This window comes from Ammospiza caudacuta, chromosome 8 (assembly GCF_027887145.1).
Source record: "Ammospiza caudacuta isolate bAmmCau1 chromosome 8, bAmmCau1.pri, whole genome shotgun sequence".
Classification (NCBI taxonomy): Eukaryota; Metazoa; Chordata; class Aves; order Passeriformes; family Passerellidae; genus Ammospiza; species Ammospiza caudacuta.
In genome coordinates, this window is record NC_080600.1 from 26635830 (window position 1) to 26662685 (window position 26856).

At 37.2% G+C, this 26856-nt stretch overlaps 1 protein-coding gene across 1 annotated transcript in view; it reads left to right on the top strand.

Annotated features, from left to right (window-relative positions):
- The window catches only part of FIGN (fidgetin, microtubule severing factor), a 96664-nt gene that overhangs the window by 52134 nt on the left and 17674 nt on the right, over nucleotides 1-26856 (top strand). The window contains exon 2 of the mRNA XM_058809850.1: nucleotides 3658-3712. Within this exon, the coding sequence (XP_058665833.1) occupies nucleotides 3658-3712 (55 nt within the window). The remainder of the gene's footprint in view (nucleotides 1-3657; nucleotides 3713-26856) is intronic.

A 26856-nucleotide genomic window follows, 5' to 3' on the forward strand; every position in this document is an offset into this window, starting at 1 on the left:
ATTATTAATGCTTGGATCAGGGTTTTCCCCCATTTTGTGATTATTCAGCTTGTTGGCTGATGTATGCATTTCTGTTGATGAAAGCCATTTCTCCATCTTCCTTGGTTGTTTTGTGTTTTTTTTTTTCTTTTCTCCTGCCCCTTATTAAAGGAATATATTATTGATACCAAGTAGGAGATAGGGACTTACTCACAGGCAATTTTATTTTTACCATGCTGCCTCTGTTGTCTTTTCCAGTTGTGAATACAGTAACACACAGTGTGTGGCAGAAGTAGCCTAAAAGCTCTTCAAATGGGCTACGATCAACAGTGGGGCCAGCTGGCATTGGGAGGATTGTGGTGTGAGGCTGTGTTTGGGGATGGCTGTCAGAAGCTGCCGAGCCCAGGTGCCCAGCCCTGCCTCTGCAAGCCCACTGCTGCTGGGCTGCCCAGCCCGCTGGCCTCTGCCCTTGGGTGGAGGGAGCGCAGGGGCTGCAGAGAACCTGCTGCCTTGCTCCCGGCTGAGGAACGCTGCTGTCCTCTCTGCTTTGCTCTGACTGCTATTAATAGCCCTTCCCCCAGGCTACTGGATCATATGATTTCAGTTGAAATAGATTAAAAGTTCCTTTGTTTTGGTGCCAACAATAATGTGATAATTTTTTTGCCAGTTCTCCAGGGTTTTTGTTTTTGTAACTTGAAGGCATAAACTCAGGGTCCAAGGGAAGGATTGTTATTCCATTGAATTTAGAGAATGGGCTCCCCCATCCCCTCATTTTAACAATTGTATTATTAGATAATAGTCTATTAAAAATATGTAATTAATTTCTCATTATTTTCTGCAGAGAATTTTTTTTTTTTTTTTTATCTGTGTTTGCAAAGAGACAGCATCTCTTGGGTTTTTTTGCATGTTTTCAGAAAGTTCAGTGTTTTAACAACCAAAAAGAGCTGGTTTTGCAACAGTAGTACAGGTAAAATAAAACAACTTTTCCCCCCCACATAATGACTCCTGAAAGTGCAAAACTGTTTGAAAGGATTCCCGGAGTTGGGGATTGTTAACAGGGCCTTGGCAAATAAGCAGTAATATTTCGGACTGCTATAGAAGAGCTGTAATCATATTATTGAGACCTTTGGCTAAAACATCTATGGCATGAGCTTCCAGTACAGAGCTGTTGCAATACCTGTAGGACATAAATAAGGACAGCATGTTGGTATGAGTCTTCATGGAAGCTAATGCTTTTGAATAGCATTTTTTTAATATATTCTTTGCTGAATTATAGTATAATATTCTGAATTCTCAGTATATCTGAGCTTGAATACTATTCTTTTCTAGCTAGCTAGGACTTGGTCTTCAGTTGAAGGTATTGTAAGTCTCGATGGTAATGTGTGATGTTCCTGTATTCAGCAGTATCTCTTGGTCTGTCAGCTATGTGTAGCTTTTTCCTTCCACTGTGAAGCAGCAGTATATATTACTTCAGTTGTTTATTATGTCTGCTGCTTATAGACACTGTATTAACCAGTACTGAGATTTGCATTTTTGTAAAGCTTTCTGTTGCACTCTGAAACTTTGCAGATTTTCTATAAACCACAACTTAATTTGGAAAATTTTCACATCTTACCTATACTGTGGGCCTCAAAACTGGACTCGGTACTCCAGATGGGATCTCTCAATAGTGGAGCAGAGGAACAGAGTCCCTTAACCTGCTGGCTCTGGATGCAGCCCAGATTGCAGTTTGATTTCTGAGCTGCCAGAGTACATTGCCAGATCATGTTGAGGTTGGGCTCAGTAGTCTTGGAGGTATTTTCCAACCTAAATGGTTCTATGATCCTGTGATTCTTATCAACCAGCACTCAAGTCATTCTCCTCAGGGCTGTTTTTGATCCATTCTCTATCCAGTCTGCATTTGTGCTTGGGATTGCCCCAATCCACATGCAGAACCTTGCAGCCGCAAGTTGCTGAACTTCGTGAGATTTACATAGTCTCACCTCTCAAACCTGTCAAAGTCCCTCTGGATGGCATCCCTTCCCTCCTGCATGTCAACCACACCCCACGGCTTGGTGTCATCAGCAAACCTGCCAAGGATACCCTCAATCCCATTGTACGTGTTGCTGAAAAAGATATGAGACCCCGATGGTGCCAATTCTGACCCCTGAGGAACACCATCTGGCACTGGTCTCAGTCTCACTTGGATACTGAGCTGTTGACCGCAACTCTTTGAGAGCAGCTATCCAGCCAACTCCATATCCACCATGTGTTCCGTTGTCAAATTCATGCCTTTCTCAGTTTAGAGACAAGGATGTCATGTGGAACAGTGTCATATGCTTTGCACAAGTCCAGTTGCTCTTCCCTTATCCATCAATGCTCTAACCCAGTTGTAGAGGACCACTAAATTTGTCAGACATGATTTGCCTTTAGTGAAGCCGTTCTGGCTGTGACCAGTCACCCCTTTATTTTCCATGTTATTTAGCCTTGTGTCCATTAGTATCCACTCCAAAATCTTGCCAGGAACAGAGGTAAACTGACTGGCCTGTAGCATCCCGAGTCTTCCTTTTTGCTTGTAAAAATGGGGATTTTTTTCCCCTTTTCCAGACAGTAGGGACTTCACGAAAATGCCATGGCTTGTAAAATATGATGAATAGTGGCTTAGCCACTTAATCTGCCACTTTCTTCAGGACCTGCAGATGTGTCTCATCACGTCCCATGTTTATTCCCCCTTCTATGTGAATTTGTATAGGGAGATTTAAACTGGATCCCCAGTGAAGCTGACTTACTGGCTGGAGTGGCTGGAATTCCTTTATGCTGTTCTGCTCTCCTGCTGACCTGAGATCCCTCTCCAGGCTCTGAAAATGACTTACTTCCATTTACATCAAAATGATAGGAATGGTATGGATGTAAGTCCTTCCCTTATTCCTGTATTTTTCCCTTTTTTTTCCCCTTGGTTTCTGCCTCTGCTGATTTCCTTATCTCTGTCACTTGGTCTGAATGAGATTTCTGCTATGTCGTGTAACAAGATTTTAGTGATATCTAGCCATTCACCTAAGTAGTTACTTCACATCAAAGATAATATTCTTACATTGTTTGAGTAGCACTGGACATCTTGGTGCACTTATCTTACAACTTGCTACTGCTGTAGTGGAATGGGACTAATCAGATGTCCAGAGGAAAGAATGAGACAACACATGTGGGACTTGATATAATACAGTGACCAAGTCCTAAATCTCTCCTTTATAAACTTCAGTTTCACACACCCATTTCAAATAAGTTCTTTGTAGATACTAGCTAAAAACTTTCATTCTAGACTTTGGTCCAACCCTAAGGATCCAAAACAACTTGTTTAAATGGGCTATCCCATCATATTTGAATATGACCACTTTACAGATTCTTAGGCAAAGTATGAATTACTACAAAAAAATCACTCTGCTGCAGTTAGGTAGGAGAAGTTGTTTAGACGTATCAAGGGTTCAAAATTCCTGTTCATATTTTACAACATTTCTCAATTTATGTTTTGATAAAAGCAAGAGAGAAAAGGTTGTTTAGATTTGACTTCTTGACCATCTACCATAAAACTGTCAGCTCAACCTCAAACCCTTTTTTCTCTTCCCTTAAATTCTCTTGCTGAAAGATACATTTTCATGGCTAGGCATAACTTGTATCCATCTAACTATGGATTCTTCTTTCAAGCTTCATCTTAAGAAGGATGGAATTGAGGAAGAGAGACTAAAGGATTCATCTTGGGGTAAGGGAACTTATCCTTCGGAGTTATTTCTCTCAACTTAGAGGATACTGTTCCCATTGTAATATGTATAAGATTCTTATGATTAGAATTTAATGTTTTAATAGAATTCCCCTGTAGGTTGGAAGGAGAACATATCCTAGATCTTCCTCACTTGAAGTTAACAACAGTCAGAAACCATTTGATGTTAGATGTCTGATTTTTATTTCAAGGCATAACTGTGTAATATTATTTTTGCTCATTATGCCAAAGGGAGATACTTTTTTTAATATGGTCCTTTGCACTTGGGATGATAACTGTTTCAGGCAGTAATTGTTGGCCTGTTCATTGTCCTGGGCTTAGCCTCCACGAGGAGGCAAGCCTTTCAAACTTGTTGGCTCGTTGGTAGAGTGATTCCTGATTCGGGTTTACAGATTGTCCAGTCAAGACCCTTGGACTTGGGATTTAGTCCATCATACTTGTTTTACATACTTTTATCATACAAACATATAATGATTGAACAGTATAAAGAAAAATAATTCTCTGTGCCTTCTCTTAGGATGTTCTGAAAGAAAAAAAGCTTTGAGATCCATCAACATGCTATTTGATTGCTTCTTTTACCATCTTTTTTGGTCTTCTGTAACTGAAGTAATTTCTGTTTAAAGTATTTTATTAAACTTTTTCTCTCTGAAAAAAAGAGAGATTCCTTTCCCCCTCCTCAGTGTTGAAAATACTGGTCTGACTTGTTGCTGTCTGTATGGGGTTGGCAAGACATGGTATAGCTATGGAAGAGAAGATAGAACTAATTACCTGTATTTTTCTCATTTCTAAGCTTAAGGATTGGCTCTATCAAATTTCACCTTTTGTTTATTTACAAAATTCTTTATGTCTTGTAGGCATTTAAAGTTAAGAAAATAATAGTTTCATTATTAATGCAAGGGTAAATAAATGGAAAAACACATTTTTGAATAATTTCTGATGGGGTGGCGGGGAATGGAGAGAGTAGACTTGTACGTTCTTCCTAGACTTTTTTTGAGAAATAATTTTTCTAAAGTAACTTTTAGTTGTTTCTGTCTCCTCAGCTGTGGCAGAATGCCTGAGCTTTAAATTGCCTGTGGTAATGAAAGGTGACATCAGGTGAAACTGGAATTTAGCATTGGGTCTAATAGGATATTTTGTGGGACTCTGGTATCTGTATACAGACACCAGAAAAAGTAGGAGTCTGTTGTGAAAGGTTTAGAGAATGGCATATGGACCCATTTGAAAATTACAAGACTAAATTTGTCTTTCAAAGAAGGATATTAAAGGGATACCTAGTATTATTTCGCTGAGGGGAATGTGTTGTAAAGTGTGATCTTATCATGCTCCAAGAGGCCTGTTTGGACTTTTATGGTTTATGTTTTGCTTTACTTTTTTTTCTTCCTGGTATGATGTGGTTACTGTGTTCAGAGTCGACGAAAGAAGTTAAAGGTTGTTAGTCATGTTACTGGAATGAATGAATGAATGAATGAATGAATGAACGTGAAAAACAGTATAGTTTTAGGGCTTGGTTACTGATTATAACTGAATGGCTTCTGTCAGAATATTGAATCAATATTCTGGGTCAGAGACTGCAAAATGATTGACTGCCAGTTTGATTCCAGAGCCAAGATGGCCAACGCAGCCGGGGAAAATTATGTAATGCACAGGCAAAAACTAAGAAGTGAATGAGTAAAAGAAAAGATGCTCAAAAGATGCTTCCCTTGGTGGCCTGGTTTCTTCTTAGAAATATTCTACATATATGCAGCTGCCAAGTGGAGACCAACTGATTAAAAAGGATTGGTTTCTGTTTGACCCAGAAGGAAATACTCTTTTTAAAAGACAGAAATTGTGTAAGCATTTCCTACATCAGGAATCTGAGCAGATGAAATTATACCTCTAGATGATTCAGCATCAGCAGCTTTTAAGTCACTGGGGTCATTTTGTCTTTGCTTGGAATATGATCTGTTAAATTTTGATATGTTAAATTCTGATATATATAAACATATTTTGATAAGTTAAATTTTTGTTCCATTTATTTAATTCAATAATCATTTACTGTGTATTCCCTCTGTCTTGTATTTTGTCTGTAAAATTCTTAATAGCTGATTATCCTTGACATTAACTGTCATTTGTCTTAGTTTTTACCCATAGTGTCAGTCCAAATGCTTGTAGGAGTTTATTGATACCATAAACATTTTTTCTCAGTCACCAAAATCCTTATTGGAAGTTGATAGATAATGCTGTTTCTGCCATCATGCTTTCTTCAGCATCTGAGTTTCAGATGACTTATAAGTTTTCTCTTAGTGACCAGAAGCAAGATATAAATTGTTTATCCTCTTTAAAAGAGTGGTCAGGGAATTTTCTCTGAAATACAGTGAAATCTCATTTCCTTCTCAGACTTAGCTGTTCACAGTAATCAGATATCCAGTGGAAGGCAAAAATGTTAAGGTGTACTAATGTAGCACACCTGCTTTAATGTGGCTCATAGTAATGGTATAGTCAGTTATGATCATATTTATTCTATAGTTTTTCTCCTCTGATTGTCAAAATTCTGTGCTGTTTCCTTGGCAGAGAGACTTCTTCTGATCAACTTTATTACCAGAGTATATTCTATTCTTTCATTAGAATTAGCTTCTATGATAAGGTTGGTGCAAGTCCCATGGAGAGTTGTGAAGATTATCAGTGGGCTGGAGCACCTCTCCTGAAGACAGGCTGAGAGAGTTGGAGTTTTCATCCTGCAGAAGAGAGGACTCCATGGAGACCTTAGCGGACTTTCCAGTACCTAAAGGGGCCTACAGGAAAGCTGTAGAGGGACCTTCTACAATGGCATGTATTGACAGGACAAGAGGAAATGGATTTAAAGAGAGCAGGTGTAGCTTAGATATGTTAGGAAAAAATTCTTTACTGTGAAGATGGTAAGACACTAGAGCAGGTTGACCAGAGAGGCTGGATGCCCCATCCCTGGAAATGTTCAAGTCCAGGTTGGATGGGGCTTTGAGCAGCCTGGTCTTGTTGAATGCCTATGCCAGGGGGATTGGAACTAGATGATCTTTCAAGTACACCTCCCACCCAAGCCTTTCTATAATTCTGTGTTGACAATAATACTATGGATCTGGTGAAAGCATTACAAAACTTTTAGCAAAGGTAGAATCAAGTGCATCTGGAGATGTATCCAGCTGCTTTCTTCAGTCCAGTGAAAATGGGAGCACTGCTGTGGCCAGCAAGCTTTCCTGTACAGACCTCTGTCCTTCTGGAGCAGGGGCCAGAAAAATGACACCAGGTTCATTCACCAACTCATCACACTGCCCTTGAGGAACTATTACAGCTCAACAGATTAATCAGATAGATTAATACTCCTACTCTCTGGTGATTACCAGTGATCTGTTTTGATGGTTCTTATTCTGGCACTTTTCCCACTGAAACCCTTTTCCATGTTAAAGTGGAACTAATTAATTCTAGGGCAATACTTTCAGGTTACTTTCAGGTTAACAGTTCCGCCAGTTCATGTCTGGATGCTCGAAGTTCCACTGAGATAAACCAATTGTCCAGACAGTGTAGGAAAGTTACCTTGCCACTGGATATATAACCTTTTAAATAAGTGATATCATAAGTAGTTATAGTCTTAAACGTTTATGGTTCTGAGTTGCATGGTTTGGTTTTTCTGTCATGAAGATGTCATGTTTGTCTTTTACTGAAGATCACCTGTATTTCTTCAGCAGTACTTTCAGGCAGACAGCATTCTTCTGCTCAGGGATCATAATCTGCCATGTGCTAATAGCACATGTCACTCTACTCCAGAAGTGGCATCACTGTGGTGACCACCTTTAAAACAGAGTATCTATCATATGATAGCAGCTGAGAGGCATGAGGGTGACATACAACATTGTACAACAATAAAGATGATACTGTGGGATTACGTACAATCTTTAGTAGGGCTGCCCAAGCTCCTTTTGCAGAGACAATAATATAGATGACACATTTGTAGCAAAGTAAGAAATAACCCTGCCCTACTTCTGCAATTATCAAATAATCAAAACTTGTGATTGTCAGATAATCAAAATAATTACTGCACCTCTACCATAAAACTCTACATTAAGGTCATTAAAGTGTTGATTTTTCATTTTCTTTTTATTTTTTCTTACCCAAGTGGATAAGATTCAATCCTGTGTTGAAAATATTTTCCATTGTTATATTATTCTGACAGCCTGGCCTAAAGTTCTAAAAATGAATTGTTTCTCTCTGATTTTTGAAAATCAGCTTTTAAAAATATGATCATGAAAAATGTTGTCTTTTAATTAGTTCCAGAGAGAATGCAATTGTGGAAGATTTTACCAATATGAGTCTTCTCTAAGGAAAAACATTTCAAAAGAACCAGGCTGGCAAGCTGCTGTCTTGATTGCTAAACCCAAATTAAAAAAAAATTCCAGTTTGACTTTAGGGTAGTCACATTCTTACACACAAGGTTTTGCAGTGATTTATATACTTATTTTGCCAACTCAGTTGTGTGATGTTCATATCTTGAAGCTTGAACTCCCTAGGATTAAGCACTTGGTGGACTTGAGCACGTCTTTGTTCTCTCAGATTTTGGTCTTACTTAATTTGCTACTAATTTTTGAATGTTTTTTTTTCTTCATTATGTTGCCATTAGATTTATTAGTTATTGTTTTCTTTTTTTTTTTTTTTTTTTTTTTTTGAGCATATTCTACTTGGAGCTCTTAGCATATTTATTCTGTATTAGATATTAGGCTGACAAAAGTCAACCCCAAAGGGACTCTGCCATTTCCAGTTGTGTCTAAAGTAATCTCTATGCAGTTGTGAGCAGGAACTGTCCCCAAAAGCGTTGAGTTGATCCCTGTGACTGGGAAACTGTGTTACAGTGGTTTGATGGTTTGTCATAACTGAGTAGCAAAAGGACAGAAGGTCTTGAAGATGAAGTATATGGTCTTACAATTCAGTCAGCATAAAAAAGGGTATTCTAGAGAAAATTTAGATAAAGTGAAGAGATTTAGTCATTCCTAATATCCACTAGAATGACAGCAGTATTTCTAGGTTATGTATTGTTTGAGGCAAGGCAGGGTCCATTTTTGCTCTCAGTTGTGAGGGAGTAATATACCCTAAGGTGCATAATGCCTTCTCTAAAAGAACCAAAACCTGTCTTCCAGAAAGAGCTTGGATCATTTTGCAAAGATGGTGACATTATATGTGGCTTTGTTGACCTTTACCCTTCTGGAATTATCCAAAACAATGGATATTTCCAAGTTTTATCTCCTCTCTCAGGTAATAGCCACTGTACTGTCTTGCATATTGCCTTGAGATCGTTTCCTTGCTTCAGTGTAATCCAGCCCACTTTCCAGTTCTCACAACTTGTAAAAATGGTCCAACAGAAGCTGAATAGTCTCCTAAATCTCCTGGCAACACTGCTGGGAGAAGAGATCCAGTCATTGTACTTCTTGCATCTAGTATCAAGCTGCAAGGGAAATAATAGCACAGTGTATGATCCAATGGGGAACCCAGTGCATAGCTAATCTGAGCTACTCTGCTGTATTTCTGGAGTGATCAAGTGTTCTTGAAGGATTCACAGAAAGAAAGCTGGTTTGGAAGGGACCCCAAGCTTTTACTCAGAACATGACTAATTTTAAATTAGATCAGCCAGAATCTGGTCCTGTTGAGATTTGACATTCTCCGGGAATGGAGGTGCCCAGCCTCCCTGGGCTGCCTGTCCCAGGGACCAGCAGTGTTGAGAGTGGTACCTGTGCTATGCCCTTTCCTTCAGCATGGCCACCAAACACACGCTGTTTTTTCAGTATATAGATTTGGTGCACTTTACCTTTTATCGCCATAGAGGAACAATAGGCAGCAGGTGATATATGATTTGCAATATATTGTTTGAAAAACAATTTTCAAAAGTACTCTTTTGGCCTGGGATGAGGAAATATCTATGTAACTATCATGGTGCACAGTAGTGAAAATCAGGCACCTCTGCCTTTGAGAGAGGATCACTTTGTTTGTTCTTTCTGGAATTGGCACTAATGGAAAGGTGGAGAAAAACTGATGCATAAGCGGTAGTTATTTTCTGAAGGGAAATGACAGTAGTGAAACATATTTAGTATAGCAAAGAGATTGCCAAGGGAGGACATTGTTTATTTGAGGTTCTTGAAAGCTATAGACGTCAAGGAAGCAGAGAAATTCTTCAGAGAGGAACATGGGAATGTTTCTAATGGTTTCAGAGAATTAATGGGATAATAAAATAATTAAGAAAGGAGAAATTTCACCTGAGGCTGTCAAATTTGACATAACTGATAGAAGATGGAATTTCCTAGGTTATACTTGAAGAAGAATTAATTCAAGAAGTGTCACTTGGCCAATAAATCATTTCAGTTGGAAATGCAGAAGAGGTCTGTAGCTTGCACAAGAAAAATCTGTTTGTTTTTGTATGTGAAAAGATCACCACATAGTATGCCAAATTCTGTTTAAATGTTGGCAGACAGGACTCTCTGAACAAAGACCATTTCATCACTTTAAGCACAGGCATCTTGTGGATTACTGTGCAGTGTGAATTTTATTTATTTGTATTTCAGTTGCTTTCTCTCTAATTTCAAAATAAATTTTACAAATGTTCTTTTTCTTTTCTATAATTTGTATTTTATTTTCTCAACTTCATGTTTTTCACTAGCTAAAATCAGCAATAAGGCAAATATTTGGCTAAGAGCTTTAAGTGAGTCAGTCTTATTTCTGGACATCTTTATTGCTACCCTCTGTATTTAATCTTCCTTTTATTCCCCATCCCTGTTACATTTCTATCATCCAAAACAGGAGTTAAACTGGATGGGATATGGGAGGATTTTTCAGGTGTTTTCTCTCTTCAGAAGGGTTGCAGTTGTTTTCATTTTGTTTCTGCTTTTTCAGATGAGAAACTACCACAATACATATCTGCAAGAATGATCCCTGGTTTTCTGTGGTGTATGTGATATTCTGCAGCAGAGATAATACTATCAATACAATGCTCCTTCTATCAGTGAACTAAGATGTTTGTTATTTCAGCTTCTTGTCTGTGTAGTTTTTCTGGAGTTTCTGTTGTGGTTCCAGACTTGTGGCAAGAGCTGAGTTTGCCACTAAAGGGGATCACATCACTGGTTTAGTTTCGAGGAAAGGTAATTTCCAAACTGTTTTTACTTGATATTTTACTTATGTCAATTTGTAGTAACTCAGACAGCCTACTGGATTTTGTGGAGTCTGCTGTGTTTACAGTTGGTATCAGTGTTACCAGTAAGTGGCCAACAAGGCCACTGTGGAACAGGAGTGACATTATCAGTCATCTTTTTTCCTGTCTGGACTTGCAGGCAAGAGAAGTACACTCACTTGTCTGAGCTAGTGTAGGATGTTGTATGTGTACATAGATAAGAAGAAATTACCTTTATTTATGGGGAGGAATCCCTCTTCCATTTGAAACTGGCAGGCTGAGCAAAACAGTTGCAGTTCTCCTTCAGTAAATGCAAGATTGACGCCAGTCTTGCCTCATGCAAACCTTTAAGCAGTTATTGCAAGACAAGGCAATTTCTGTTCACTGGCTGGTTGGCCGACTTGGATATGGTTTCAGCTGCCTCTTTGAAATTCCCTTTAAAATTTTTTGAATTTAAAATGAGGCAGCATTTTAAGAATACTCATTTTTGCAATTGTCCATTGTATTGGTAAGGTAGAACAAGTGTTGGTAGCAATTTTGTAGCAATAGCAATACTTTACTTTTCATTTCCTTGCTGTGCAGTAGGATTCATTCTCTTCTGTGGCATTCTCTTCTACTTGAAAAGCTTGACACTAAGTGGATATATATTTTTAAATATAAACAGGAAAGCTATTATTTTTTATTTAGCTTTTACTGTGTAATGGAATTTGTGACAAGGTTATTTGCTTCAATATAATTTTGTGTACTGATTAGTGTACTTTGGAAAGGGCCTTGAGGCATGTTGCACGAAAGATGCTATATAAGTAGGGAATGGAAGGGTAAACGACCTTCATTTAAATGCAGTCAAGTAATCATTATCAAAGTTTTAAGCAATTTGAACTGCCTAACAGGAGGTATGATGACAATAATTGCCAATGTCCTTAAAGGACAGCTGTACCCATTTGATCACTGCCACATGCTTGAAGTTCATAAAAAGGAAACCACTTTGCACAATCTCTATGTTGTATTTGAAGATAACTGTTTTAGAAACAAACAAACAAACCAACGAGAAAATAAAAAAAACCAAACCAAAAACCAAACCCAAACAAAAAAACAACCAATGAAAACCCAAAAAAACACCCCAAACCAACCAACAGAAAAACATATATTTCAAAATTGATATTTTGAAGGTCTCTGCATATAAATTAACAGTTATACCATCCAGCAGTGTAGGTGCCAACACCAGAGGGCACGAGTGAATGATGAAGTTAAAAGAAGGAAAAAAGTGCATTAATGTTTAAGTAGGAGTGCAGCAGGCAGTGTATATCTAAGAAGGAATGGTTGTGCCATGCAAATGAAAGCAATGCTGCACTCTGCAATGTTGTTCTAAGCTCAACCTTTAGGTAACTTAGGTCAGGGAAGTGAGTTATGCTGAAGAACTGAGACAAAATGTATTCATATTTCTATTTACTCTTCCATACCCAGAATCATCTTGAAGTATACCCCCATATGGACATGCACAATCAAAAATGGATTTTGCCCATTTTCTGAGGTGCATATAATGGAGCTTGGGCCAGCTTGGAACCAATAGTTCGTTTCTTAGTGTGGCTCTGTACCAAGTTAATATTTCCTGTCTTTATCTTAATGTTCTTATCATTGGCCTAGTCCCATCAGCTTTCCACTGGCCAAGAAGAGCCCTGAGATGGGTACATAAAACACATAAGGGCCTAGGGAATCTCTAAGTCTGGTCTGTTACTGTCACTATATATTATAATATAAAATGATAAAGCTGTGTCTTAACATGAGCTAATTATTTTTGTCCTTCAGGACTCCAGTTGGCTGTTCAATAATGTTATTGTCCTGGGAGTTACAAATCTTCTAATTTGCAGCATAAAAATATTTATGGCTGTTTTATACTTATTTGTTCTTGTGCCAATGTTGTCTTTTTGACTTCAATAGTTCATCTCCAGTGTATATGCTTTGCTGATTATATTTTTACAGAAGAGTCATATTCCTATTCAGTCTTGGCAGGGTAGACCAAGTCAATTTCTTTTATTCTCTGTGGATGTATACTCTTCATTCCCAGAGTCATTCCTATAGCCCTTCCTTGTCCTTTTACCAGTTAAAATTAATCTTCCCTGAATAAAATCAGAATTACTGTTCTTGTGAGGTTTCACTTGGAAATGACATTAATACTATATGGAAAAAAAAATATTCCTGTGTATATTTTGCAACTGCATAGCTTGTCTTCATATTCACATCTAATTAGTTGGTGACAGTAGATCTTCCAATCAGTTTATACATTTCAGAGTTTTTTACTTTTTCTCTTCTTTGTGCTTAAGTTTCAACTTGTACCTTTTGTTTTTTTGTTGTTATCTCATAGTTGGTAGTACTACTTTCTCTTCATTAACTTGCTTAATTGGACCATGATATTTTACCAGTATGATATTTTGATTTTCCTTTCTACTGGTTATATCTCCTAATTTTGTGTCATCTGCAAACTTCCATTGTGTCTTTCTACTTTTGTGATATTTGTACTCAGTAATGAAGTTAGGGGAGTTTTGCAGACCGATCAATGAGGAGTTTCATTGCCAAGCTTCCTTCAGTTTATTAGATGTCCTTTCAATACTGTCATTATATTCCTTTTAATATTTCCCTAACTAATTTACAGTTCTTTTGCTAATTCCTATTTTTCTAGCTGTAACAAGGTAACACACACAGACATATATATATGTATATATGTGTGTGTGTGTGTATATATATATGCTGATGTGCAGTTAGATGATTCAGAATTTCCTTTGCATAAAATCAGCCATATTATCAAAGAAATTATCTTGGCATGAATTGCCTTACGTCAGCCATTATGAGCTTCGTTCCATTCTTCTGTTATAGCTACATATGTATTTTAAGCATTGAATTAATAGAAGAATTATTGTTTGGATCAATTTACCTCTTCTGCCTCCTTAAATACTGGTGACTTCCCCTCAATTCCTGCCAAGTCCCAATAAAACTGTGGAGATTTAATTAATAATTCCTACAACTGCTCCAGCACACTTCATTTTTTCCCCCCATGTCTATTATTTTGACATGACCTGAGTGCTTTAGCCAACTTATCCCTTTTTATGTTTTCACAGTCTATAATGTCATCAGACACTCCTTTCCATCTATTTTTGTTTTTCCAGCATTTTGGTATCTGTCTTCCAGCCCTTCTTGCTGTTTCAATATATTTTGCTTTCCTACAATAGCTTTATTCATCATGCAGCACTCCAAACTTCCCGTTTTGTTTAGGAACACAAGTAGCGGAACAACAAATCTTAAAATTATTTCTTACTGATTGGATCCAGTCCCCTAATGAGTCTATTCATGAACCATGCTATCTAACTGACAATTATTTGCATGAAAATTATTTTCTTCTAGATGTCCCTCATATTCCCCCTTCTGTTCTTGAACCCATTATTGTGACTCTGTTTTCCTGATTTTCCCCTTCCTTGAATCAAATCCAGATGTTGAAAATATGTGCTTCTCCCAACAGTCTTCCTTTCTTGTCTAGTTTACCATGAACATATGCATAGGTGTGTCCTCATTAATGAAGGGAGAGATCTCAATATAAATTTGGGGAAACAGTATGTAGAATTGTACATTGTATTGCAAAGTTAAAACTCAAAATTTGCCTTCTGAAAATTTTTTTTGAGTTTGTTGATAGCTCTTTCTCTATTTTGGACTTAATTTTTTTAAAACTAAAATAAATTCTAGTGAAGACTTCTGGAGAACTTGGAATATGTCTCACTGTGTTTTAAGTTGACCTACCATGTATCATACCCATGAAAAAATAAATGTCTAATACGTAGGAAATTGACATAGATATTTCATTGTCATAACTAAGTAACTTCATCTCAGTGAAATTCTTCAAAGTTTTGCTGTTCCTCTGCAGTCTCCCAGGCTACATCCATATAAATTAAATGGAGCCAGGGCATACACTCAAGTGTGGACTAAAGACCACTAACCTCCATTCTGTCCCACTTGTCCTCCAGGCTGGGACTTTGACCTGGCCCACTTTATTTGTTAGCAGTTAAAAAGTTATTTCTGGAAAGAAATATTTGCTGAGTAAGTTCCTATCTGAATGTCGCACAGGAAATATCTTTCCCCCACAGCTAGATGTAAATAATGTTTGTTTTATTCTTAATTAGTAAGAAGGACTGATGGTAATCATGTTTGGGATGAACATTTATGTCTGAGCTGTTAAGTTTTCCAGCTGTCAGCCTACTTGGATATCAATTGCATTAACTTATTGTGTAGAATGGGGAGAAGCAAGGAAAGTATTTTTTTCTTGAATTTCTGACAGAGAAGCACTGTCCCAGGCTCTGTGTGAGAACTGGGTCCTTTAAAATGAAGAATGTTGTTCCTGCATATCTGATGAAAAGACATTGTCCTAGTTTTCATTCTTTCTACATGCTCATAACTCTTCTCCACAAATTGTTCATACCAAAGTTATCCTCTTTGTACATTACAGTCTTTACTGTGAGAAAAGATGCTGCTGTTCTCTCTGGACAATCAGGAAGCCCTCTTCTCTGTCCTCTTGAGAAGTAAAGCTAGCCTGTTCTAAATGAACGACTTCTGCATGGAGAGGGAGGAAAAAGGAGCATAGTTTCCTGTAGGAAAAAAAAAAAAATTTAGGATGCTTCTTTGAACCAAACAGATTTTGCTTGAGCCTCCTGAGATTTTCTTACCACTGTTTTCCAATGAAGCTGTATTTACAAGATTATTTTAGCATCAAAACTCAGCTGCATTTAATTCCACTGGATTGCACTTTTGTTACTTTGAGCAGACACTGATGTGTATATCAGTTCTACAGAGTTCTGATAGAGATTTAAGAAACAAACATCATAAAACAAACATGTCAGTAAAAATTCAATTATAAGTCAAAATGTCTTGTAGTTTAGAATGAGGAAAAGAAAGGGAAAGCTAACAAAAGAAGAACATATGTATATTTTTAGCCACAAAAGGATTTTATACATTTTTCTGTGCCACAGTGCTGTATTATCTCATAGAACAGGTGAAAAAAAAAATACTGCAAGGAGTAACTTGTATGAGGACACTTTTTTAGATATAGCTAATTAACAAAGACAGTTCAGATGCTTACAGAGCTAACACAGGTAATTTCAGTAAGAAAATTGCAGAAAGGCAACAAATAATTAGAATAATGATGAAATTCTAAGGCTCCACTGGGGGTATCGTTTTCAAAGGGAAAATAGCCTAATCCAAAGTTAAAAACTGTAGAAATGAAAAAGAAAATTTTAAAATTACTAATGGACCTAAAGTCTATGCAATGCCATGGCAACTTTCATTCATGCACAAATAGGTTTTGGATTCTCCTTCACTGGAGATACTCAAGAACTCTCTGAACACAGTCCTGTGCCATGTGCTCTCGGGTGACCTTGCTTGAGCAGGGAGGTTGGGCCAGGTGATCTGCTGTGGTCCCTTCCAACCTGACCCATTCTTGGATCCTTTTTCTTTTGAGTTCTTGCAATTGAGGAGATTCATTTGATACCTTTCTGCTGTCTTGTTTACTAGTTTTGCATCTTCTGATGTGTTCAGCAACACTTCAGATAGAGGTCAGATAAATACAATTAGAATTTTTTCACCATTCTCTGTTATATTTACATGTGATTACAACACAGCTATTAGCTTTGCTTCACTGGGAGCTACCTCTGACCATTACCTTGATCAAAGCTGAAATTCCTGATTTCAAGTAGAGTAACAGCATTTTCAGTGGGAATCTGGTGATGGTCTTGAGGAGGACTGCCCACTAGGAACTGCAATTGCTCCTTAGTTTGTACTTGTCCAGGTAAAGTAACTGCTATATTTCTATTATCATGCTTAAGCATTAGGCATAATTTTGACTTTATAGATGGCACCCAAAATGTTGAACATGTAAATGTGCTTAATTTAAATCATAAGTTACTTTGTTGAAGCTGAGTGTACATCTTTTCCTGGTAGTAAACTGTGTGTAAGAGTGCAGAGAAATCTGAACTTCAATTTCCATGTTGACAAATCTTTTCAAAGACTCAGTTGTAGTATGAGTAAGGTAAGCAGTGCTTTGAATAGATGCAGTATTTCTCACTAGTGAAGTGAAAATGAAACTAAACATGATATTTTTCCTGTGTAAATCTCCTAATACTACCATTATAATTGAGATGTCATGAATCAGCAGACAAACAAGTCTCTAGAGTTGCTGTGCATGAAACAAGTTATCTTATTTAGCCACATATTGAGGCTAACTCAATTTCTTCCTTGCATGTGATATTTTAGCTAAGCAGTAACTTAATTTGAATACACAAAGTAGTAAACTGCTATCTCTTGGAATCAATTGTACAGAGACGTTTAGTTGATGCTGTTTGGAAAGAATAAGTTCAATATATGCTGTCATACATTAATAACATCTAAGTTATTTTCTGAATCAAATGCATTGAAGTGTTGGTGAATGCTTTTCCTGAAGTATCTGTGAGCATTTTCCTTTAGACTGTATCTGACCATTTTCTGATGGGCTGGCTAGTGCATGGATGGCTTTTATGTGTGAGTGGCTACATTTTATATTACCTAGAATAAACAAGGTTACATCTTAATAATGCTTTAATAGGGGTTTCATTGATTATGTGTCACTCCTGTTAGTTCATAGGAGTTTCTATTAAGCATTTACTTGGGTGCATTTTCTGTGATTATGGCAAGCATTCAATGGTTGGACCTTGTTCATTGTCTCTATTTAGCATTATCTCCTTTTTTATCTTTATACATGTTTGTGTATGAAGTGTTATTTCTCAGGGAAGTTTGCACCAGTGAGAGGAATATTTCATTTAAAAAATGGAAGGAAATTTGTGCCCTGTTACAGATCATACTAATAGATATGCATGCCTGTTTATTTGAGAGAATAATTTTTTTCTTAGCCATCCACAGTCGTTTCAAATACAGCGTGCAGTGCATCAGTTCTATCAGATACTGTGTGTAATGTGTTCACATAAGCCTCTCAAGGCACAAATCTTGAATGCACAGGAGTTGTTTTATATTCTAGGCTTTCTAAACACTGTACTAACTGTACAGACTGTATCAATCTGATAGTTTGGGGCCAGAATTATAAAACATAGAAGTGCAGGGCTGTGTGAAAGGTGAGATCTTTGTATTTGAATTCTACTTGAATTGATCCATAAAGTTATTTTTAGAAGTTACAGTCTCATAACATCTACATAATCTGGTTTACTCTAATCTGATTTTTCCAAGCTTTTTAAGCAGTGCTGAAAATTACTTTAGGGAATAGATTTGCTTTCAAACTGAGTTTTCAAAATAAAGTTCGGGTCATTGTGTTCCTTAAGAGATTGGCTGAATGCCACTAATAGTATGTTGTGACTGTTTTTAAACCTGACAGTTGGCTACAATACACTTGAGTAACTTCCAGTTTTATTGTCAAGCCAAGGTATGATTTCAGTAGAGATGGTGTCTGGCATCCACAGAAGATATTATCATCGGTTAGAAATAAGACGCACTTCATCATTTTTTGCAAGTTTGCTTATTATCTTGTGCCCTGCATTTGAATTAAGTTTGTAATTTTTTTTTTTTTTTTTAATGTAAGTTTGCTGTTTAGAAGCCTTTGAGGTGTGACATGAATATCAATATCAACAAAGGTCATGGAACACATTCAGTATCCCAGTTTTAGAAATGCTGTAAAAAATATTTTCAGATTAAAATAATTAAAATTCAGAATTAGTCCCATTGACCTGAGAAAAAAACAGATTTGTTGACATAGACAATATCCTTTATTAGATTAGTGGCTCTGGACAGAACTGTTGAAGAAGTGTTTGCTTAACATCTTTTTTATAAAAGGCATATTCATTACTACCATTACTTTTCACGTAATATGGATGGAGTCAAAATGAAATTCTGTACCAGCACATTCCTGGTTGCTGAGAAATGCTAAGTGAAGAACACTACCAATAGAGAAAGTGTCACTTCCAAATCTAGTTTTTTAAACACCTCTAGAGAATCATGCCATTGCACAGACAAGAAGCCTTTGAGATCGCACCTTCTCAGGCAGTTCTGTTTCTTCCTAGTTCATGTTAGATTAACAGAATTAATGGGATGACTTTTTTATCATGCCTTACTTCCCAAATGTTAACACTTGCTTAACTGTGGGTAGTTGATATTCTTTTTTCCTCCATTTTTTTTTTTAGGTCTTTAAGAAATTGCTATTTCAAATTACAAAAGTTAACACTGCTTTAAGCATATACGTCTTTGTTTTTTCCCCTACAAAATTTTGTTATTGTAGAGTAAGATGTTAGAATGGTGAATCTTCACAAATGCATACTAATAACAAACCCAGTTCTCCTCTGACATGTCCATTCATTTAAAGAGAATAGTGCTGCAAGACAATAGGATAGTTGGGTCTAATAGTAAACTACCATGCTATAGGTGTGTCTATAATCTTGTGAATTTGAGCTGTACCATGGAGGTCTCCAAAACATTAAACATTTGTGAACTAATTTATTCAAGCTGATGAACATCAAAATCAAGAGACTTAAAGCTATTAAAGAGAGCAAAAGATGTAGATTTAGGTCCATAATGAGGTTTTGAAAATTACCAGTTTGAGTCCTGTGGTCACATGTGTGATCTTGACTCTTCAGGAGCTGTGAGCCAGTCTTTGCATGGAGGGTGCACATCTATATGTAGATATAGGTACCAGACCTCATGATTTACCAAATGAGATCTTTTATTCTAAAGGGCAGCCAACCTCCTGATGCCTGCCTGTGGCTGGAGTTAAGGAGGAAAAGCAGAATGCGGGGGCTGGTTGTCTCCATGACTGAGTTTGATTCTGCCCAACTTCTGACATTGGCACAGCCAGGACCTGAAGGACTGCAGGCTGAGGGGGGTGATGTGACATCTTGGTGACAGGGGCAGTGTGGCTGACCTGAAAAATTATGTGAAGTAATATGCAAGCCTGACTTCCTTTTCTGGCAGAGTGGGAGTTGTTGGGATGCAATTTCTGATGTGAAGTGAGTTTATAGTGGACATGGGGTGTTTGTGCACAAATCCAGGTATGGGTCTGCAAGCCCATCTCTGGCTACCATGTGCAGCAGCAACAGCAAAGATGGTCATGCATCCCATGTTACAGAAATACATTAAAATTTATAGTATTTATTTGTAAACTCACAGATCATGTGCCATACTGTATAAAGTGTGATTTTTTTTTCCTTCTGGTTTAATGTTCAGAGTTAGTGTCATCCTAATTAGTTTCCACTGACAGAATAAATATTGTTCCATCTGTGCACTGTTACAGTCAGCGACTGAAGGTTTGAAACACTTGAGCAGGGGATATCAAGTAGTCTGTAAAGGGACTGGAAAGCAACTCATTTTGGATTATTTTGCATATATCACCATTCAGAAAGAGGTTATGGGAGCAATTCTCATTTGTACTGCAATCAGCCCAAAATTATGCCAAAATTTTGTTCCCTTTTTTCAACACAATTTACTTGATAATGATCATGAATAATAAAATTAGAGGATTTCATGCATTGTGATAACTTAAAGCCTTTTTCTTTTTTTTTTTTACCAGTTTTCAAATACGTTTTAAAAGGGAAGCATTTATTACCAAATAATGAGAGTGGGCCAGATGAACTAATATGCTTATTTATTAGATATTCCTGAGACAAGAGGCAGAGCAACTTGTCAGGAATCTCCTTTCCTTTTCCTGTGCACTTTGCCATGTAAAAGAAAATGCACATTTGTAAAAGGTAACTATTTAAGCCTTATCCCTGGAAATTTCTTTGGTTGTGATTAAAGCAAAATTAAAAAGCAAGTGAACACTGTATTTAGAGTTCATTTTGTTGTTGTTGTGGAGGGCTTTCAAAAAACTGGTCAGGCAGGAGAAACAGGCACATAGACTTCTCTGTAAGACATAGAGCTGGCGTCTTTCTGCAAGTCTGTCTGACATTGAAAATATTTCTTGTGAGTAATAATCCTTTACTTAATGTGATGGAATTTTTCCAGTTCAATTTCTTGTAGCTTGATTAAACAAATTAATTTTTACATAATTGGAAATGAGCACAGCTCTTCATAAAGTTGTTGCTCAGTATTTAAAAAGTAGTCTTAAAAGAAGATTGACATCTCAACTGTTTGAAAAGTGACAAATCCCAGGCAGCATCCTTAGGAAATGCTATAGACTATATAAATCCGATTACCCAAGTTCTTTCTTAGCTTAAACAGAGCAATATGTGATGCTATCTATGAAATGTATAGCTAATACCCCCGAGTATCCAAAAATATTCAGTATCTGCATATTATTCTAATGACTAAAGCTGCCCAATCTCTTTAGATACCTTTTTTTTTTTTTTAATTCTCAGCAACATTAGTGGTAAATGTAAATATTTCATTAGCAGTTCTATAATAAGAAACTTTAATTTGCATAAGGTTGTTATAGTTAAAGAGCATGCATTCAGCTTTGGACAGTAATTGACTGCAAATCTAATTTTCAAACCTATAGCAACCTGTGCAGAGTTCCTGGGGTGTGTTTAAGGTTTGTTTGATTTTTGGATTTGGGGCTTCGTTGTTGTTGTTGTTTGTTCAGAGTTTGAGTGGGTTCCTGTGGTTTGGTTGATTTGGTTTTCCTATATGTTAAAGTTATGACATATAAAAAAAAAAAGATGTTCCTGCTCTTCTGTGGTTTTTAACATTGATAAATTGTACATTTTACTTTGAAAATATTGGGTTTTCTCTGATAAAGAATAAAACTTTTGTACACATAAAGGAGGAAAAGCAGCATTTATTGGGAATTTAACAATACAACCTTCGTTACTTGAAGCTTGTGTTATTTCCTTAATAAATTTTGCTATACAGATTAAATTATATGGCAACTTTAGAAAGCTAGAACTTGTAAAAAATATGGCCTTAGAGAAATGTTACTCTAAATCATGTTAAAATACTTAGATGTCTGTCTTACTGAAACATATGTTCTTTAGATTTAAAAAGAGCTAAAACCATGAATATTGGCACAACTAGGGAATTACGTTGTTATTATTGATTGATAGGTAGTTGAATGAAAACAAACTGAAAGGCTTTTAGAAGTAAATGTGTATTCTGCTGCTTAGACACAGGCTCTTGTGTTTACCTGAGTTATAGGAGAGTTATGGAGGTGAGGTATATTTCCTTTCCATGTTTAGTTGGTTCACGTCAGCGTTCCCACCATGCAGTCAGTCATAAACAGAGGAACAGGCTCACCCTGAAAGAGAGCGCAGTTTAAAAATTTCACAACTTATTTATGTCATCTTTACACCAGAAACAAACAAGTGAAAAAATGGAAACCCATCAAAATTAAATATGTGCTGAAAGGGCATGCTGGCCTTTAATGTTGACTGTCTGGCAAGGACCCCTAATTTATTTAAGCTTTTTTAAAACCAATTTCTGTAACCAGCTATGCCAAAGAGATGCTCATCTCTAAGAAATAATTTAAAGATTATAATTGGAGAAAGGCCTTTCTATTCTTCTCAAACCATTTTGTTGATTCTCCCCGCACCCTTTTTTCCCCCCCATTTATTATGTGTTCCCCAAAGGCCTCCTACACATTGAAGTCCACAGTGAAACTCACTAGTGGGGATGAAGCAGAGAAGCCACTGCAGGACTCCCTGTTTCAAAGCTGAACCAATATTCACCATTGACACATTCATTCATCTGTGCAGGGTCATTGGAAATCCTCTTTCTCTAGTTTTGCCTTCCCTTCAGGGAGCAATGCTTAAAAGAGCAAACCCCTGGTGTGAAGAGATAGAAGAATTCTCAGCGTGGCCATTGGTGCCAGGAATCGAATTAAAGTTGTCCATTTGCAGATGACTGTATACTCAGCTCCCAGCATATTCAGCTGTGGGGCTTGATGCTGACGTTTTATTTGAAATGTTGATGATGGCACTTGGTTGTATAAAAAAAAAATTGGGGGCAAAAAGTATTTTCTCAAAAAAAGAGAAAAAATGCTGAATTTCAAAATGTGTGCGATTCCTGCTGTTCCTTATAGGTCTGGAGGTCGTTAAGGATCACATGCCAGGGAGGTAAATAATTACAGAATTTACTTCTTTGGGTAATTTAACACTTGTCACTTATTCTGCTATTGTTGACATCTCTATTTTGGCATAAATCAGATTTTGACATTACTAAACCTGCAATTTTGTTCTTCTTCACACACATTATCTTTTCCATGTAAAAGGCACTGGGGGAGACACGGCTGCCATGAAATCTGAAATGCCTGCAGTCAACATGAAGAGCCCCTCTTTATTTCAGTTTCATTTCCTGTTAATAGAGATGAACTTGGTGCACATTTGGGCACATTTAGAAATTGTCAAACAGAGATTCTGTAAAAGAAGTTTTAAGAATTTAAAGAAGTCTCTGTCAGTTTGGAGGATGAAAGGATAAGCATAGTTAACTGTTTGGTCACCTGCCCAAATTCCCATCCCAGCAAATATAGTCCCCACACGTGTGGGCGGTGGAGGAGTTGTCGCGGTATATCCCTGTCCTTCGTGACTGGTAGAAGGTTTAATTCTTGTGACTAATTTCAAAGAATTTCAAGCAAAGGGTATTTCTGTGAATAACGGTGGCACGATCTGCCACCAACATAAATCACAGCTTCTTCAAGGAGCATCAGGAAAGGAAGGTGGAAGAAAGAGTTGGAGGCTACAAATTACACCACTGCCTAATTATGCAGCTTTATTCATATGACTAACGAGATATCCACATGCATGTTAGCAACACAGAGGCCTAAATTATAGACATTCATAACAACTTGAAGAAGGGAGCAGGGGAACTGTTTAAACAATTTGAATTCTCTGTTATAGCAACTTGTGACTCTAGATAGAGCCATCCCAGAAATACAGATGAAATTTTCCTTTTCAGCTAAATCACACAGGTATCTTTATGCAGTGCATGTAAAAGTAAGCTCATTGTTCATCCTGTAACCAGCACATCTATACCCAAGTATGTTAGGTGTTATAAAGAGGTAACATTACAGTGAGATATTTTAATCTAGTTGAATGACCTTACACAAGGGGAAGCATTTTTCCAAGAGGGCCAGCCCAGTAATGAGGGTGAGGTGTGTCCTAAAACGCCCCAGAGCTCATTCTAGCTTATCAACTACTGTTGCAATTCCTAATTTGTGGGGCACTTGTGCTTTTTCTGGGCAGTCTGTCATTTAAAGTGCTGTGAGAGACAGTTTAATCATTTTAAGAGTATGCTGTGTAACTGATCTTGGAAGTGCCCGGTACTCACCAGAGATTTATTGAAAAAACATTTGTACCGTGACTGTCTTTCCTTTGAAAATAGTCCAAATATTAAAAAACGCAGTCATGCTCAGCAGCAGTTTTCATTGATGCATTTAGAGCATTCCTCCTCTTTAGCATCCAGACCTTTTTCAAGAAATGTCATTGCTGGTTATCCTCAATACAAAACGGCCTATCAAACCTACCTTGGTGCAACCTTACCTCTTAAATATCAACCCATGCCCCGTAACCATTTGTTATCAAGTACCTTTCAGTTCAGTCATGGCAAAATCAGTTTAATATATAGAATAAAAAAAAAAAGGATCAGACTCAAGGCAACTTTTAGTAAATCAAATATAGGATATTTACTTAAAATATTTTGGATGCGTTCTTGAAAAGGTGACAAAAGATCTTTGCGTAATAATGTGCCTAGATAATTATGTGCCTAATGAAAACTATGAGAAGTTAAAAAAAAAGGAGAAGAAAATGCAAACAGCTAACAAAAAATTGAGCTAAGTCCATGGGCAAATTTAAGTTTTTCTTAACCTTAGCTTTGTACTTAGAAAATTCTTGAGTATGAGGTTCTACCTTATTTTCCTGTCTTTTGTGGACTGAAGTTTCTAAAGTCTTCATAAATGTGATTTTCTTGTTCCTGCTGTCTGCTTAACTGTTTATTCCCAATATTAACTATATCTTCAGAGCAGCTAACCCCACATACTGTATGGTAGGTTAGGTATTCACTCGCCACTTAGCAAGTGCACTGACAGACTGAGATGGGATTTCTCCACATGAATTTCACGTACCATTGGGATTGAGTGTGTTGAAGGGCTGTGCTGTATCTGCAGTTAAATTCCTGAAGTGAGTGGCAATCACCCAACCTGGCCTTCAGTACATGAAACCAGAAACAAGCTTGATAGGTGGTAGGAACAGGATGCTGCTTTGTTCACTTCAAAAACCTTTGCTGTCCTATTTTCTGACCACCCTTTAGCACTGCTGCTCTTGATTTGGCACAGCTTTAAGTTTGAGATAGAGGACAGTGCAGAAATGCATGTAAAGAATGAGGAATGGGGAAGGGGAGAAGGAGGTCATGTATGTCAGATACAGGAAGAAAGATGCATCTGAAAGATCTGTGTCTGTTGGAGATCTCCCGTCTTGTTGCCAGTGAATAAACTCTTAACATGGCTTGAGTATGAAAGGAATTAACTGATTTTTTAAACATTTTTTGTTTAAACTGTATCATTCTCAAAAAGAAATAATATTTATTGAAATATAGTATACTATAGTGCAGCAGGAAGGTTGCTGAAAAAAGGGTTGCTTAGAATTTCTCAAAAGGATATGTATACAGGACTGCAGTTGATATAGTCTGCACTGGGATAGTCCAGAACATGGGGGTGCTTATCTGTTTGTGTGATTTTTCTGTGTGTTAATTCTGGACTAAACATTGAGCCTTCACTAGAGATAAACATCATCTTTGCTCTGGGAGGGGAAATAAAATATGTGTGTACATTTATACGTATGTATATGTGGAAAGAGAGAGAGATTCTCTGAATCAAAGCTTTATAATTCTTCTCTTTAAAATCCACATGAAATACAAATACAGAATCAAAACTGTTATAGTGAGGAACGTATTTCCCATCTCATGCTGCAGGGCATAAGCTAATCTGCTGCTGAGATCAGGCAGGAGCCCCCCTTCAACCCTGTGTTGTTTTTCATTACACAACTGGCTGTTTGCATTTTGTTTTTTATTAGAACTCAATTGTTTAATGACAAAGATACAGAGTTATGCTAAAATAAATAGAAAGCCCTATAGTGGAGAAGGAGAAAATACTCAATAAAAAATAAAGACAAAGACTACTACATTCTGCTGCACTTACCCCAATCCCTCCAAAGCCTGCAAATGTGTTCTTCACTTGCACATGCATTTGCTTTATTAACCTCCATCCCCCAGAAAAACCTACAGCTGTATTGTATAGGACCTGGTGATGTTCCTTTTGCTTCCTTCATTTCATAAGGAGATATTTCCATGAGCAATTTCAGTTAGGAAAGTGTATACTAGACTACCTTTAAAGAAAGCACTGCTAGGCAAGTCTGTGTGTTTAAACCAGTCTGAAATGCAGGGAATATTGTCTCCCTTGAGATACAGGATTGCAGTTCTGTTGGACAAATGTTCTCATCTGCTGCAACTCATCTATTATGTAGCTTTTGTAAATGTGTTACAATAGAATAGTAGCCTTGGCAGTCTGTAAAGTTGGCTTGTGTGCAGTTGTTTGGACAAGTGATTGCTCATATTGGAACAATTGAGTTTATTTTTGGGTTGGGGGCTGAGGGGTAGGATTTGTTCCTTTGAAAAAGCCAGCAAAAAAAGCCCATGCTGGACATCAAGTGAAACAATTTCATATGATATTTCATCTAAGCTGTTTTCTACTTCACACACACACAAAGAAAAAAAGAAGAAAAAGAAAAGTCATGGATTTATAGAATGGTTTGGATTGGAAGGGCCTTAAAAGTCACCTAGTTCCAACTTCTCTGTCACGGACATGCTGTGCCCTTCCACTGGACCACATTGCTCAAAGTGCATCCAACCTGGCCTTGAAAACTTCCAGGGTTGGGGCATCTACAGATTCTCTGAGTAAGAGAGAATCATCACCATCACAGTAAAGATCATCTTCCTAATACCTAATCTAAACCTGCCCTCTTTCAGTTTGAAGCCA